The sequence below is a fragment of the Giraffa tippelskirchi genome, chromosome 4 (genome assembly GCF_054371585.1).
Source record: "Giraffa tippelskirchi isolate mGirTip1 chromosome 4, T2T-mGirTip1v1.2.pri, whole genome shotgun sequence".
In the NCBI taxonomy this organism is placed as follows: domain Eukaryota; kingdom Metazoa; phylum Chordata; class Mammalia; order Artiodactyla; family Giraffidae; genus Giraffa; species Giraffa tippelskirchi.
The window spans coordinates 59,739,153-59,756,238 of record NC_137278.1 but is presented as its reverse complement, the minus strand read 5'-3'; the positions used below and the strand labels follow the sequence as shown (position 1 = coordinate 59,756,238).

Here is a 17,086-nt window from a genome sequence, read left to right as displayed (position 1 = left end):
TCAAGGAAGTGGGAAAAGAGGTGGAGAAAGAAGGGAGAAAACCTCAGGCATTATCTCCGATTTCCTCGACTCTCTAATTCAGGGCCCTGCTCAGAAACATGCCACATTTTAACGTTTATTAGAAAGAATAGGAGGCAGAGCTTCACGGGACCTGCATTCACGACCATCTGTATGAACCACAGGTCCTCAGTCCTGACCAATTCTGTTTGACACTAATGTTACTCTACATGAGTAGAGTTCAATGAGGGTTGATATGGGATGTGACAGAGTAAATCAGAATTAGATTAAAAACAAAAGTTTAGAAACCGATGCTACACTGCAGAGCAAATAGGAGTTGAAGGCCAAATTTCCCCTAACTGCCTTCCAGTCATTTTCTCTATTAGAGTGTTTGCCCGCCACCCCCCTGCTGGCAGTGCCACAATCCCATCAGAAAGCAGAGTGGAAGGCATATAGGAAGGCCTGAGATATTCCTCTTTAGATACAATACCTATATATTTAATATATAGCAATTAACTTCTGGTCAGGAGTCTGCAGGCAGCAAGCTGCCCCAAGCAGATAGTGGGGGAGGGGCCTGGAGCTGGGACAAGCACAAAAGACAGGTCCAACAACAATGCCTGCTGTCAGCAGCTGAATTATTTTTATACAGGAATTTTTATCTCTATTGTACAAACAAGTACGTGTCTGTGCAGACTTGTTAAGCAATCCACTTGTATGTAGAATAAGATTTTTTTTTCTTTCTTGCTACCAGTCACACAGCCCCAAGATCAGAAGAAATACATAGTCTTTGAAGCTGCTCAAATGTTTTAGTTAAAAGGACAGCAGTTGTTTTCAAAGATCCAAGAGTATCTTTATCAGAATTAAATTTTTCCTTATTGATTTTTTCTCCTTAACATAACAAAAACATAACATGAGAAGGTTAAGATTTATTATTAAAATTTTTCTCAGCCTTTAAATCATTCTTCAGTAGCCAATGTTCACTTTTAAATGTAAAAGAATAATTTTTTTTAATCTTAGGATGGGATAGAGTAGGAGAGAAAAACTCATGAGATTTAAAATTTAACACTGGTGAAAGCATTGTTTTAACTATGAACTCCAAGATAGGGGTGGGGGCAAAATGGGCAGTAAATGGCTTATTGCAAGTTGCCCCTAAATGTAAATAAATCATGACATCATGGTATCCCCTGAGTCAGTAGAAGGAAATGCTTCAGATATTTTTTGTGACCCAAAGAGAAACTCCATATTTAAAACCTAAAAAGCAGATATGGCACATAGTGCCTCATGCTCCAGCCAAGGCAGGAATCCAAGCTATACTTTATTTTCCTAAAAATTGACAGATGTGATTTTTTTCCTGCACTTCCTTATGCATCATTACATAACAAGAAAATGAACAACTGATGAATATAAATGTAAATGTCCCAATGCTTAGCAGGAGGTTTCCCCATCTTTTTAAAGAAAGTTCCAAAATAAACTAGAAAGCAGAGAAAGTGGGGGAACACCACAGCACCTGTGTTCTTTCTGAAAGCACCTCTGCAGGTTTCACAATAATTCCATTCTTCATTTTAATGGGAGTTTTTAACCAGTGGACTCACCTCTATCTAAAACTGAGATCAAATTGTAGGTGTAATTGTTCATCACCCATGCTAACAACAGCGAAGATACAAACAGAAACTCACTGTGAGTGACCACAGGTCCCCAGGTATGCCCTTCACCAACAGGCCTGCTCCAGGTCCCCACTGGGAATTCCCTGGCAGGCCGATTCAATTCTGAATAACACGCTGCCAACTCTATCTGGAAAAGTAGAAAAGGGTGTGCACAGCGTCTTCTCGCCTCTTTTACAGGAAGTTTAAACCTGATCATCTCAACTTTAGTGGCTATAATTTGTTGTCTAGAGCTCCAAGAACTTGGTCTTTTATCTGTCTAAAGAGATCAAAAAGAAGAAAGGAAGGCAGAGAGAGTGTGAGCTGTGGCCTGGCCTAGCCCCTAGCAGGGCTCTAGCTCAGAGCAGTAACCTGTGCAGGTAAGCCTTCCAGCGGCATTGCATCAGACCGGCTCACATCAGTCTCCAGGGTGAATGGAGAGGTGAAACACTCTGGCGCCCTGTCTGCAAACTCCTCATTCTCCAGTTCTTGGCAGCTTATTTTTCCAAGTGTTTTGTTTCAGGAAACGTGTGTATTTTTCTTTGTACGTTTTGTGGATTTCCCACAACTGGCTCTGACAGCTGTTGATTCTGTTAAATGAACACATTATAAAAATCCTCTTTAAAACCTCAAGCAACAGTGGACTTAAAAATAATGGTAAAATATTTTAATGGAGTTCCAGTTGAGAGTTGGTTTTAAAAAAAAAAAAGTACAAATGAAAGTATAGAAGTCCTTTAAGTCAGAGCTAGATTTAAACTGAATGTATGAGCACGTGTGCGTGTGTGCGTGTGTTTAATGGGGAAAGAGGGGTGTTGCAAATCACCACAAATATTTACACTGTACTCCCTTTGTTCAAATCACATACTTTTAACAGGAAAAGCTGGAACTGTGGCTATTTAAAATTTTAAATATTCAAACGCCTGTAATTAACCATATGAAACAAATTATGTCGCTTTTCTCCATACCAGCACATGCAAAGAAATTCGGGTGGGGGACTGGGAGGTGGCAGAGTCGGGGAGACAACTCCAAGAGGAGGCAAGGATGATGTTTTCATTTTGCTCTAGATCAAAGGAGAACAAGAATGGAAACTGTGGCAGAGCCAGCATTTTTACATCGCTGTCTTTCACACTGGGCTATCTAAGTTTACACAATTCCCCAGACTGGCTGCATATTAAGCTTGCTGTGTACAGCTTTATTATGGTGCGCTGGTGGAAGAAGCATTAATATTCCGGCTCTGCAACTGACAGGGCATTTACATGCGCCCATCTGAGCGGCACCTGAGAGATCTTCCAAGGTGCAGTAGCTGTGCGTCTATTGTAAAGGCAAATGAAGCTCACCTATTCCCTGCTGGGGTCAGAAGTGACCTCACCACCCTCCAAGCCTCAAATCCTTCCCTTGCCAACCTAACTCGATGCCATCGCAGAATGACGAATGAGCTCAGAAATAGACCCTAAGTTACTAACCCTGCTAAGAACAGCAAAAGCCATTGCTGAAATGTTTTAAAAATGCATAGGGAGTACAGCTGGCCAGTAAAAAGCAGAGAGACAAATTCCAGTGAACCCAATATGGAATACGTTACATTCTAAAACTGATTAGAAATCCAGTCTGATGTTTACTGGCTTCAAATTGAGTTTGGCATCAAGCATACTGGCTTTCATAATGCTGGCATTTTTTTTATTATTATTTTAAATCTGCCTTTGGTTCCTAGGAGCACATGTGGAGAGCTAAAGCATTCTTATTCGTCAGGTTACATTTCCTAGAAATTAAGTTTGTGACAGAAAATGACTCTAGTAGCAGTAATATGGTCCATGCTCAAATTAATTAGGTCATTTTTGTAAAACCTACACGACAAATTACAAAGGTAAATTTACTGATATTTGCCAGAGCTCTATCCCCTGGAAGGAAAGGGGAGAAGCATTTTAAGGACTCTTATTTACCTGGGTAGGAGGAGAGAACAGAGAAGGGAGAGAGACAATGGCCAATTTCCCACTGGTATTACAAATAAAAATACTAGTCATTATCCATTAAATTATATAGTCTGAATATATTTTATGAATTTATTAATGTCTTCCAAATTGACACATAAAATAAAAACCTGCTTGATTTGAGATAGTGTTAAAAATGGACCCTAAGTTTAAATTTTTTTTTAAATCCTTGTAATAATAACTCTGCTGACATAACCATGACCCAAATGAAATCTGAACAAGCAGAAAGGTACTAAAGATCCTTGGTGATTAAATCTCTTGCTAAAAAAGTGGCAAGGTGCCAGGCTGGGTCCGATTCGATGCTAAGTGCCTTTTATTGCACAAAGCTGGTACTACTGTATGTAAAAACAGACTTGGGCTTGGGGTAAATTTTGTCAAATGATTTCTTTGTGCAATAAAGGGTGTGAACAGACCAACCAGAGTAGATTAAATTAACAACGAGTGACGCAATCTTGGTGCATTGCCCTAACTGTGCTGCTTCAGTTAAATTTCACATTTTCTCCCAAATGAAAGCCAAAACTTTCTTCCTTTCTCACTGACTGGTGTGCAAGGCCACCACTCACCTATTCTCCTTTTTGAAACACTTTCGCTAAGAAATCACAAAATTCTGAAAAATGCTTCCTTAGGTTTTGTACATCTGTTATATATTCCAAATCAGTCCCCCACATTAGCCAAACTGAGATAGCAGTGTGAAAACAATGATTTTCCAGGATTCTACAATGTGCCAGTAATATGCATCCAACTCACCTCTTCCCTGAGCTGAAGGTTTGCTGTTCTAACTCTGCCTGCACGTGTCTATACCCAGTTGCATTTTCCAACCCATGGGCAGCTCCACAATTAAATGCCACATTCACCAGGAGGAAGGTGTGCAAAACAGATTTCAGATCCTTTAAAAGTAAAAGGCACAACTTGCAACACAACTAGGAATGGGGTGATTTGAGAAATTACAGCACCGTTTTTTTTTTTAAGCCTTCACAGAATAAACACGGAGAATGGGAGGGAAACTTCCCCTCTGCTCCTGTTCTTGAAGTGAATACATATTTGTGTTTCCAATAAAAGGCCATTTTTACATTAACTGTCTGTAACAGCAGGAGACAGAAAAACTAACACAATCTCCACATCACACACAGGACGATCTTCATATCACGTGGCCCTGTTCTCAAAACTAGTATTTATAAAAGACAACTAGGAAAACGTACAATGCATCTTTTCTGTGTCACCTAAAGGGTAACGTCACAAGAACTTTGGGATCTTTGGGATCTTCCACATTTTGGATTTTTTTTCTTTTTGGCTTGCCCAAGTAAATTTAGCAGCCATGCGGGCCACTGTGTTTAATTAAGCTTTCAAAAGTCCTCTGACAATGCCAACAATTGTAAGACACTTCTGCGGCTCAATCATGCAATCGCTGTGACAGTTCTATTTACAATTTGTCTTAGAAAGAGTTTCTCTGACATTGTACTTTGACAAAACATCCAAGCTGCCAGTTCACAACCTTTCTCTGTCTTATTTACAAATACATCTTGTATATAGGACTCCCAGTCTCATGAACATGAGCCTTTGGGTAATGGCCTCGCAAACATGGGCTCCCAATGAAAATCCTAGGTATTTATTAAGAAACAATATTCTTTATTCTCTGGGTGTGAAGGTTAAATAAAATGCTCACCAGCATACTGGGGATTTGTTTGTTTGTCATTTTTTGTAGGTGCCACACTAAAAATTCACTTCAGAAGTCAGTGATTTTTATTCAGAATCACACAAATAAAGAGAAATGAAAAATAGGTTATAATAGAATACTATAATTTATAGTCTTATTTACAATTATATCATAAAGTACATCCTCCAGTTCAGTCTGAGATAGGAAAGAATTCAAATGGGTACAAAAAGAAAAGGCAAGTTGAGTTTTTAAATTCTGAAAAGTATGAGTATGTTATACTTGATTTACCTTTAAGTAACATGCTTATATATTTCTGGATTGAATTGGTACTTTTCCTTCCACAGAGCTTCTGCCTTACATATTATTATCTAGGTATGAGGTGTATTGTCTAGGCAAATAATTTTTAAGTACCCTGATATCAATGCCTATGTTCTTGATTTTAAAGAGAAAAAATGTTAGATAGTAACAGACTGCTTGACAGTTCACAGGACTCATCATATTTTCTGCCACTCTCTCAAAAAGCTAACTTTATGACAGCTCAACCCTAATTTGAAGATTTCTATGTGCAATAAGCCAAAACCTCAAAGCTGACACTGTGGGATAATATTTTTTGGCCTTTTCTATAAGTGAACAGAAGTCCACAGTCACTAATCTTCAATGAATAGTTGCCCGCCTCATAAAACATGAGACTAGGAAACAAAACAAAACCCCAATTAAAAGCCCTGACTGCCAGTCAAAGACTGCTGATATCCAATAGTGGATATTTGACACAGACACTGATGAACTGGGCCCTGCACAATACAACCTGCTGGTTTCCAGTTAAATTAACACTACTTCAGGGGTCTCAGTGGATCATAATCCCACAATATTTTGAATATTTGAATACAATGAAAAAAAAAAACAACACCCTGAACAACATATATGTGTACATTCAACCTGGTAAAAATTATCCTCACTAAAAAATACTCAGCTTTGAGAGGCCTATGTACAGCCAAAATGCATGGCATCTTACTGAAGATTTAAAGAACTCCACTCAACCTCCTGTGTGAAAGCCTAAATTTTAAGCTTTATTTATCTCAGGAAGAAGATCTGTCGCTGTTTGGTTCCAGCTTCCTGCCTATAAAACGGCACAGAGTAAGCTCATATCCAACTTACACCACTTTAATAAAGCCTTTCCTACACAGCACATTTAAATAACTACCTTTTATACAGTTGCCAAACATATTCTTCTAGAGATTCATCAATACATCTCTTTCCTAATACAGAGTATTGCTTCTCTTTTTTGTGTGTGACACATTTCAAATATCTACTGAATGATTACTCTTATTGTTTGTTCCTCACCATAAAAAGAAAAGCAGACTTGGAACCGTGAAGATGTGCTTGAGAGAAATGGGCTGCGAGTACACAGCCGTCTTCCAGAACTTCACTTCAGAGGCACCTGAGAGCCAGGGCATCTTAATTTACGTGCAATGGCAGAATGTTAATTTCACCATAGGAAACTCTTAATTCATTACCGTGAATTATGAGAAGTCGTGATTCTAGTTACTGACATCTCGCTTTGAGATGTGACCACGCTATTTATGTTCAGCCAATTCCAGGGTGGGAACAGGTGATTAAACACAATGAAAGGAATCAAGACTTTGTAATTATTCATGCATGAAAGGTTTACCTCACCTGGGTCGCAGCACTGGTGCACCCATTGAATATCTTAGATAGCTTAGGTAGCTTTTCATCTCAGTGAAATTGCTTAGCATTAGCCCTATAAAACATATCTTAAATGCGCTTTTTTGTGTGGAGGGGGTCCTTCTTTGAGCTTTCTTACAGTACTACTCCTTAAAAAAAAAAAAAAAAAGAATCTTTATGACAACCAGAGAGTTCAGGAAAATCTCTTCTTTCCCTACGAAGATTTACAACTGTGACAGTGAAAAGCCTTCACTATAGGGCCTCCCCCCACCAGCTTTTAGATTTCTCCTCTAAGTACAGAGGCACAGAATTTTCAAGCTGGTTAATCGGAGACTGAATAACCTACTTGGGACCTCAGTAAGAAGTGTGGTTTTAATTCTTGCTTGACAGACACTGTGTTTTGTCTTTTTAAACGAGCGGCTCGATATGTAAATACGATGTTACATCACGCAAGTGTTACTCCATATTTGGCGATTTAGAAAGGCTTTGGATCTCCGAAGACCAAATCTCCTTCCGCTTGCTCTAGCTTCATTAATCATGCCTTACACTTCTGTTCATTTTCCTTCCAGTCACAAGACAGCACATGGAAATGGTCACCACCATATCCTACTGGAGGGCTGGGGGGACAGATAAAATTGTAACCTGTATGGCATATAAGCTACATGGGATGGATTCAAGAAAACAATTTGTAAACACAGCTTTCCTGGCAGCAGCTTTCTCATTTTACTAAAGGTAAAGTATCTGGGTGCTATTGCACGAAGCATTAAAAAAGAAAGAAAATGCCACATTTGATTTTAATGAGCAAATTCCAGAGGGGGGAGGAGAAATGATACAACATTTAATCCCCTCTGGACCACTGACCCACTACAGTTCAACTCTCTGGTCAAACTCGGTTGGAGGGACAAGTTCCAGGGCATCAACTGATTCTATGCACTACCCTTCCTAAATCTAAACAAACCTTCTGCCTTTGGGGGGCAGGGGCAAGGGAAATAGAGGAAAGTGATTCGGACATGCTGGTTTTGTCACTACAGAATCCGCATTCACTTCATCTTGTACATTAAATCACTGTTGTTTCATTTTTAAAAAATGTTTTAAGTGTCACGATATAGGGTTGCTGATTATCATTCAGAGTAGGGATTTAAGTCCCTCTGTTAGTGGTTAATTCCTTTCCCTTGCGCTGCTGAGAAACCCACACCTCCAGCTACCTTCCTGCTAAAATTAACCAGAAGAAGCCGGGTGGTTGAATGTGTGCATGTATTTTTCCAAGAGAATTTTAACATTGTGTTACAGCAGAAACAGTGAAGTCTGGACTGGACATTTGTAAGGGTGACATGTGGTTGTGTAAACCACAAACAAAATCAAGATACATCTGTCAAAACCACATCAGAGACAAGAGAGAGCACAAAGAAGCATTTATCATTTAGCTGAGGAGGCAGGCTGCAGGGAGCAGCCGTTCCTGTCAAACCAACCTTTTGAAATTTCCAACATGCCCTTAAACTTTTCGAGTAAGCATGTCTGTGCGCTTCAGCAACTGCCCTCTCTACTCTGGCCTGGCCAGTCGAAAATGGCATCTTAAAGTCAAGGTCACGGTGTCATCCCACCACAGGGCTGTGTTTAATTACAGCCCCATACGGGCTGACAGCCAATATGGATCCAAGGCTAGCCCCGAAGCTCAGTTAACTCTTTCCAGTCCCTCCAAAATGCCCCTCCAGCCCACCCAACGTCACGGAAGCCTTGAGAACAAACTGCACCCCTAGGGAGGCCTGATCAGGTATTCTGACTCAAACATGTCACTGGCCGAACTACAAATGCCCATACAGACCCTCTGCCTCTGACTTATCACCAGGGTTGGAACTGGGCCTTGGAAACCGGGCTAGGTGTAGTAAGGCTCGACACTTCAAAATGAGAAGGGGAAAGAAAAGGAAAGAAATTCAGAATCAGTAGATCCAGAGAGAGGGTATCAGGTGTGTGTAACCTATCCTGCCTACAGCTGACTCAAGTGAAGTGGAAAATATTTATTTTTGTGTGTTCTGGACATAAGCCACAGGAATGATTACTTTAACGTTACAGGGCTGTCATGGACAGTCACATGGAGAAACACAGAAAGCACTTCACCACTCCTTAGTGCATGGCTATAGTGCCTCTGAAAATGAAAAGAAAACATGCAAACAGCTTTTCTCCTTGCTTCTCATTTACCTGCTATGTGTTCCTGTTTGGGGCAAATTCCTCTAGATGACGTTGATAAACAATCGTCATCCTCTGGCGTGACCTGGATGCCAACCTCCACGGGATTGGATGCTTTTTTCATCTCGATTGGTGAAGGGGAAGGTGGCTTATCCACAGCTTTTTCTAAGCAGAGGCTGCCATTGCATTGTTTCCGTTTGTGCTCGATAAAAATGAGAATGTCCCCCAACGGGAAGTTCATCTGGCACTGCCCACACGTGAGGAGGTCGTGGTCCCCTTCTGGGGCTCCCAAAGGTCCGTGGTCCGGTTCATCATCTGTAAGAATGGCTTCAAGAGGCTCGGCTGTGGTTGAAGAAACAAAAGCACAATTATTAGAGGGCCAGAAAGGAGAGGAAAGGGGGAAATACATTATCAACCCCATCCCACCCCAGCACATTATGTAAAGTGTTTCTAGGCTCCTCCATTTAATTCTCAGAAAAACATGTGAGCACCTGAAACATACACAGGTATGGAAACTGACAACAAGAAAGCAAATTTATCATAGAGGCAAATCATCATATAGTTAAAGAAAACTGCCTGACTTGCATACTTCCATGGAAAACTACACACACATATATACATAACACACACACACACACACAACAGTGTCCGGTTTGTGAGTTTAGAAAGAATGTGACTGTTATTTAAATAAATAGCACAGAAACATAACGTAAGCTTAAATAATAACCACCCCCAAAGAACTGGTAAAAACATGGATTGAAACCAAATTTGTTCCTTTTTTCCTATACAGTAAGTTGTCTATTGTGCCCAAGAATAAAAGGAGAGGTGAATAAACACACACACACACCCTCTTTGTGTGTGAACATATACACTCAAAATATACAGAGACATGGCTTCATAAATTAGAAAGCTACATCACAAGAAAACGTGCCATATTTACACTGCCGTAGTAAGAAAAAGACTGCATTCACCTGTGAAACGGATCTAAATAATAATCATAACGCAGTAAAACTCACACTGCCAAAAACCTTTCTGATCTCACTCTCAGCAGTGCCACAAAATCAAACAAATACCAAATTCACTGGCAATTCTTCTCAGACACATTAGCTAAATGGGATACTTTTGAGTACTTAAGAAAATAAGCCAATTAGTCATTTTTTCATTCTGAAGAAAGGAATGCCTAAAATATTCTAAACATGTTTGCACTTGGTGGCCCCCATCACATAAAAATCAGAATGGTCAAGCAAACGCCACATTTCAGATCAAGGCTGAGAAGTCCTTTCTTAAGACTTGAAATACTTTGCCTAATGTTGTCAAAGTTGACTAATTTTCTGAATGAGCTCCAAAATGCTTCATTATGGGACTATTTCTGCACACATGATCACCAGTGGTTGGTACAACAAGGTAGATATGTCTTTCATTCCTGTTTCTTTAAAAAAAAAAAAAAAACTTTGCACCAAAATACTCAAGCATGTATTTGAACAGCTTCTATCATTTTTAAACTTCCAAAGGGGAAATGAGAGTAAGTCTCTGCTCCTGAAACCTTATGCTTACTCCATCACCAAAAAAAAAAAATTTACAAAACACAAAATACACCCAGGATGCTGCCAGTTAATAAAACTGAAGCAGAAAATGTACAAGTCTTAAACAGTTAATCAGTCTGACCTTCTTTAGCAAGCTGCCAATTTCACATTTAATGAACTTAAAGCCACAGAGAATCAAAAAATAGATTTTAATTTGAGTGTAGAATATTGGAACAGATTTTGATAAAGTGCAAAAATCCAGTGAACTCAGGTTAAATTTATTTCAACCCTACCCAGGCTGAATACTGAGGGGGAAGATCTGGAGTAACTCCCAGATGTGCTGGGTGAAATAATATTGAGAGAGCCCTGTCTAGCTGCACCTGTGCTCAACTAGGACATGTCATAATTTCTAGCCTCTGGTACTCCTCCTAATTTAACATAAGGTCACCACAGGAATATGAAGGTTATATTCCTACTAATAAAGACAGAAAAGTAAGCACTTACATTTCTTTGCCCAACATACTGACCGAAAGATAGATACACATGCGTACTTTCCAAATAAAAGGAGACAAACAGAAGTGCTTTTGCATTATGCGTCTATGTCATCTTTCCCCTGCTGGCTTTCATTGTGACAAGGGAGGAACTGAATAAGGAAGTTATTTGCCAAGATTCCTCCTATTTGAATTAAGGATTTTAAGTACACATTAACAAATGTGGCTTTTTTGGTTGTTGTTCAGCATTAACTACAAGTTCAGAGGTTTACAGATTGAAGAAAGACTGAGGAGAAATACCTCATTTTTTAAAAGTTAGTAGTACATAGAACCTTGGCAAAAAAAAAAAAAAGCACATTTTCTTAAACTCCATCGTTAGGATTTGTTCTTTATCCCCAAGCCCTGACACATTTCTGAAAATGGAAATATTATTTGGGAGCAAAAGAAGATATTCTCCTAGGTATCAAATAGTTAAAGGTAACGCGGTACAAAACAGACTTGGTTAAAGTCTTCTAAATGTAGTGACTGAACTGATTTACAATCAAAACCAGGAAATGAAGTGGTAATTCAGAGGTTGCTGATTACACCTCCACATTTCACCTAATTAATTTTATAGGAGGCAAAGTTCTTGAAAATAACAAGATGATCAAATGTACAGATATAAAACCTATAACCTCAACATTTTCTATGCTCTTAACGTAAATTATTGCTAATTAACAAGAATTATATCCTAATGTATGAAATACCTTTAACATCAGGCTCTCTGCTAAACATTTGGCTAGTGATGTTCAGAGAAATACCAAAATGTGTTCTTATCGTTGCTGCTACATTATTAAAAATCAGACGAAAAAAAAAAAAAAAAAAAAAATCAGACGAAGTGGGGCACAAAGAAAATATGAAAATACAATTCTCTTGGTGTAATCTACTGATTTGCATTGACATCTTTTCTCAGTGGCAATCAACATTTCCTTTCTGGGCTCTGATAATTTCTCTGTATTTTAATGCAAATTCCCCTTTCCCTAAAAACATTCCTAACCTCAGCCATTTTACCCCCTCCCTCAATTCAATTCCATCCTCCTTCACCCCCACAAAACCGGCGTTTCTAAGCTCCGGCCTAAGCGCTGGTTACAAAGCAGGGAGTCCAGGATTGAAGTGGAAGGGAGTGGGCAAATAATCATAATAATTAGCCGCGAATTCTCTACTAGGGGAAAAAGAAATACAAAATAAAATGCTTCTGCGTTCAAACAGCAAGACAGACTGAAACGTCTCAATGCCCCAGCCGCTGAACTGAGATCTCTTTGCTCTCTCAGCAGTTGCAAAGGAATAAATTCAAAAAAAAAAAAAAAAAGCCTTATAAGAAATGTAGGGAAAGAGCAAGGGAAACGAGGGCTGCTGGGGAGGGGGAGGGGGAAAGGCGCTCTGCCTTCAAGTTTGCTTTCCAAGTCCTTCCCTTTGATTATCTTAACAGGGTAAGGAAGCACATCGAGGCTGAAATGCGGAGAGAAAAAGCAAAAAAAACAAAAGCGAAGGCTGGGGCGACAGGCCCGGGGCAGGGGGCCCGGCGGGGGTGGGCTGCGCGGAAAGTGAAGTTGGGCGCCGGGACTCTGAGGCACAAAGCAAGTAGCGTGCTGTCCGCAGGCTCCGGCCGCGCTCGCTGCGAACACGTGCAGCGGCGGCCGCGGGGCCGCGGGGCCCGGAGCCGGGAGTCGGGGGCTGGGGGCTGGGGGCTGGGGGCTGGGGGCTGGGGGCTGGGGGCTGGGGGCGGGAGGCGGCGGGCAGCCCCGGGCCCCGACTGCTGCCTCCACGCCCGTCCTGCCCGGCCGCGGGGTGACGACGGTTCCTCAGGCCCACCAGGTGGAGACACGGGAAGTGAGGCTTGGAAAACTCGGCAGGTTAACCTGGCGCTGTCTCGGGAATCACCGCACACACCTCAGGCGCGGGTCCTGAAATTCATTCTGTGTCCACAGGCTCACACTTTTTACTTTGAGGGATCTCTGCAAATGCGTTTCTCCCGCAATCCCCGGCACCGGTGTGCACAGCGCGGCGGCGGCTGCGGTTATTCATTATTAATGACGCCGCTTGCCCGCATCATTATGATGATAACTATTACTATTGTTGTGATTTCGGGCTCGGAGGCGAGAGCTGCAGGAGGCGGGGGAGCTGGGGGGGTCGGGCTGCAGGGGCGCCCGGCAAGCCTGCCGCGGCCGCCTCGGTCCGCGCTTTGCACGGGGATGAGGGGGTGGGAGAAGTGAACCTGGAAAGTAAGTGCAAACTTGCCGGATCCCGCCTTCGGCCTTGCCCCAGATCCGGAGAGCACGCACTCCCCTTTCCTCCCAACCAAAAACGCCTGCCCGAAAGAACGAAAACTGCACCCCGCTCCACTCCCGGTGCACTGGGGAGTCGGCCGCGCGGCCGGGCGCTTCTCCGCAGCCCTGGCCAGAAGCATTTTTAAAGTCAAAACGAAGAACAAAGACAGAAGGGGTGATGGGGTGCGGGGGAGAGAAAGGGAATTCTGCCTAACCGTCCGTTTCCCCCACCCCCACCCTCGCAAAGCTCTTCCCTCCGGGTCGAGAAATGCAGAGGGGGGTGGGGGAGGCCCTGGTACAGGTTCAAGTTCGCTGAGCTTTCTTGATCTTGTTCTGCCTCCTAGCGACCGAACGGCTCATTCAGCCCTAGAAGCGGGGGATGGGGGCAGGGGGGGAGGGAAAGTGGGTCCTGAAGACTAGAATGGCTCCCGCCCCCTCTGAGCACCCAGAAAATTAGAAAGGAGCGACCACCGCACCCACTTTAAACTGGCCCCTTAACCCAAAACCCGCCCTGAGACTCGAGGATTCCAAGGGGATAACCCACCCAGCCTGGAGTCTCGGGATGGGCCCCGCGAGAGTGGGGGACGGGGGAGCAGCCTGGACTGCACGCCACAGTCCGTCCTCGGAGCCCCCAGTGCATCCTTCCGAAGAAGGGCCCGGCTTTCCCGAGTGGTGCGAACACTGCCCTTCCTTCCCGCCGGTACCTGGCCGGGCTGTAACTTCACACCGCCGCGCGCCGCGTCTGCTCCGCATCCGGCGCGGCCGGGGGAGTGGGGGCGGGGGAGAGCGGTGAGGGAGGGATGCGCGGGGGTGGGGAGAGGGAGGGCCCCGCAACGTGCCCGGGCGGGGGAGCTTTCGAAGTGTGTGACAAGTTCCAGGGCCCAGTGAAAAATTCAATTCCCTGTGTGCAACCCCCCACACACACACACGTTTAAAAAATACAGAACTGGATATGGGGTGGTCCTTTAAAATTGCAGCAAAAATTAAAATAAGGGTCATGAATGAGGTGGGGGAGGGAAGTGGGCCTTCTCACGCCTTTCTTTCCCTTGCAGCCAAACTTTCCTAAGCGTCCACCGTCTGCCTTTCCAGGCGCATACTGTTAGCCCGGAGACAGCCACCCACTTAACCACCCCACCTCCCTTATACAGACTCAGAAGGGCCCCCAGACCGCGCCAGGCCCGAGGTAGAGAGCAAGAACTCAAAGGAGGGATGCGTGGAGTCCCGGGGTCGAACACTCCCCAAAAGCATACTCGAACCAACTACTCCGCTACCGCCTACCACCCGCCCCCCACCCCCCACCCCCCACCCCCCACCCCCCACCTTGCTTGGCTGAGCTCGGGAGCTGGGGGCTATAGGCTTGTCCCTGTGGGAGGGGGGCAGGGAAGGCACGTGGTGATCTCCCCGCCGCCCCGAGCTGGGGGCAAGAGGCGTCGCGGGTAGGAGACGGACAGGACTCGCTATTACGGTTGCTTTACAAAATAAAAATGCTTTGCAAAGCCGAGTTTCTCCCCAGCCGATTTCGCAGTAGGGTTGGCCAAGAGGAGGTCTGGGCATTGTACTAGGGGGCCAGAGAGGACCCTGGACCCGCTGGCGCTGAGTCGCTGCACCGCCTGCCGCTGGGCCAGCGGGCGGGCGGCGGGCGCCGGGTGGGCGATCCCGGGCGGGGCGGGGGCGCGGCGAGGCCGGGCGAGGCCCCGGCGAGGCCCGGCCGCAGCCGCCGCCCGCTCCCGGCCTGCCGCGCCGCGCTCGGTCCTCTGTCTGTTTGTTGGCAGGAGGCTCCCGCACACGCGGTGCTTGTAAACATTCAGACACGAGATTTTTCCCAATCAAAATCCACTTCCACTTTTTTTGAAAATCTTCCAAAAAATAGTAAGAGGAGGGAGTTCCTCGCTCCCTCTCTGTGCCGCCGGCGCTCTAAGTTTGCAACTAAAGAGGTTTTGGTGAAGGGGGTAATTGTATTTTTCTCCTCTATTAGAGATTGTGAGATTTTTGTAGGGGGGGGCGGTGGGGGAGTCAAAGAGGAGACGGTGCTGAAAACGGCTGGCGGAGCGTTTGGCGTCTGCCTGGGGCAAAAAAAAATATGTTGCCTTGTTTTATTTTATGTATTTTATTTTATTTTTCACCTATTTTCGCCGCCGCTGAGGTTCGGCCGGGAGGGGCGGGCAGCGGCAACCCGGGCGGCAGCAGCCACAGCGCCCTCCCTCCCTCTTCGACTGGCCCCCGGCGCTCGCTCTGCCCTTCGGCGGCGGCGGCGGCGGCGGCGCGGGAGGGCAAGCGCGAGGAGCCGGCACAAAAGGCAGCGGGGCAAACACCCACCTCGGGCCGGAACAAAAGGCTGCAGCGCCGGCCGCGGCTCCGGTCCTTCCCGGTCGCCCAAGCTCTCCCGGCCGCCGCGGCCCTTCTCCAGACTCGGCGGACTCCAGAGCCCCCTCCCACAATTCCACTTTCTCACTATTGTGGAGATGACTACTTTCCTCCCAGTGCACACTTGACCGTGAGCGCGCTGGTGTCCAAGGGCCAGTCTCACCTCTTTTCTCCCAGGGAATTGGGTTTTTTTTTTTTTTTTGACCTGGTCTCCCCACCCCCCGTTTTTCTTCCTACGGTAAGTGGAAGTAACCCCCTTTCCCCTCCAGTTCCCTCCCTTAGGTTTGCACGAGAGTTGTTAGCATCCACAGCATTGTTCATTATTTTGCAAAATTGGAGGCGAAATCATTGCATTCCTTTCCGAAAAGCGAAATAAAGCAGAGGAAAGCAGGAAAGAGGAGGAGTCAAATTTTTGTAAAATTAAAAGATTCGTGCTATCCCAAAAATGTACATACGGCTACGATTCGGGATGGGATGAGGTTGGTTCCCCCCCCCTTTAATCTCTTTTATCCCGACTCTCGGAGGTTTTTCTCGAGAAAAAAAAAATTAATGCATGCACACACCCCTCTCTCCCCCTTTCTCTTGCTTCTCGTCCTGCGCGCTCTCGTGATTATTAATAATTATTATTACTATTATTGGGTTACTTACGCGAGAATTCCCGTTTGCTTAAGTGCTGGGGTTTGCCTTGCTTGCGGCGAGACATGGTGGGCTGCGGGGCGGGCGGGAGGCGGCGGCGGCGGCGGCGGGCGGACGACGGCTCGGTTCACATCGGGAGAGCCGGGTTAGAAAGAAGGAGACTCCAGAGAAAATATCTTCATCAGTGCCTTTTGACATCCAAAATAAATTAGAAATAATACAAAGATGGCGCAGGGAAGATGAATTGTGGGAGAGCCGTCATGGCTTTTTTTTTTTTAACCAAAAAAAAAAAAAAGAGAGAGAGGAGAGATAGAGGGGGAGAGAGAGAGAGAGAGAGATGAAAAAAAATGGCAAAAGCCCCCCTGAGCTGCAAGTTCAAGTGCGGACGTGACGTCCCTGCGAACTTGAACGTCAGGAGTCTGGATGGACAGAGACACACAAAACATGGGCAGGGCGAGCAGGAGAGAAGGGGAGGAGGGAAGGGGAAGCTCACACCAATGGACACACATCAGGGGCTGGACATGAAAAAGAGACCAGGACAAGCCAATGGCCAGTGCGGGGCGGGGGAGGTGCCGGGCGGGGGGCTCCTCAGACGCCAGACGCGGCCCCCGTGGGAGGGGCGG

General features: G+C 44.8%; 1 protein-coding gene across 12 annotated transcripts in view; it reads right to left on the bottom strand.

Annotated features, from left to right (window-relative positions):
- Positions 1–16,884, bottom strand: part of BCL11A (BCL11 transcription factor A) — a 100,684-nt gene extending 83,800 nt beyond the window's left edge. For 6 of the 12 annotated variants that reach the window (XM_081593083.1, XM_081593087.1, XM_081593088.1 and 3 more), the window contains exons 1-2: positions 16,476–16,884; positions 9,156–9,485 (exon numbers count right to left, since the gene is read on the bottom strand). In XM_081593083.1, the coding sequence (XP_081449209.1) occupies positions 9,156–9,485; positions 16,476–16,530 (385 nt within the window). In that variant the 5' untranslated portion in view covers positions 16,531–16,884. Of the gene's footprint in view, positions 1–9,155; positions 9,486–13,086; positions 13,193–14,007; positions 14,208–16,475 lie in introns of those variants that run through there. The other 6 variants (XM_081593089.1, XM_081593091.1, XM_081593092.1 and 3 more) reach the window with 4 other exon arrangements.
- Positions 16,885–17,086: the final 202 nt, after the last annotated feature.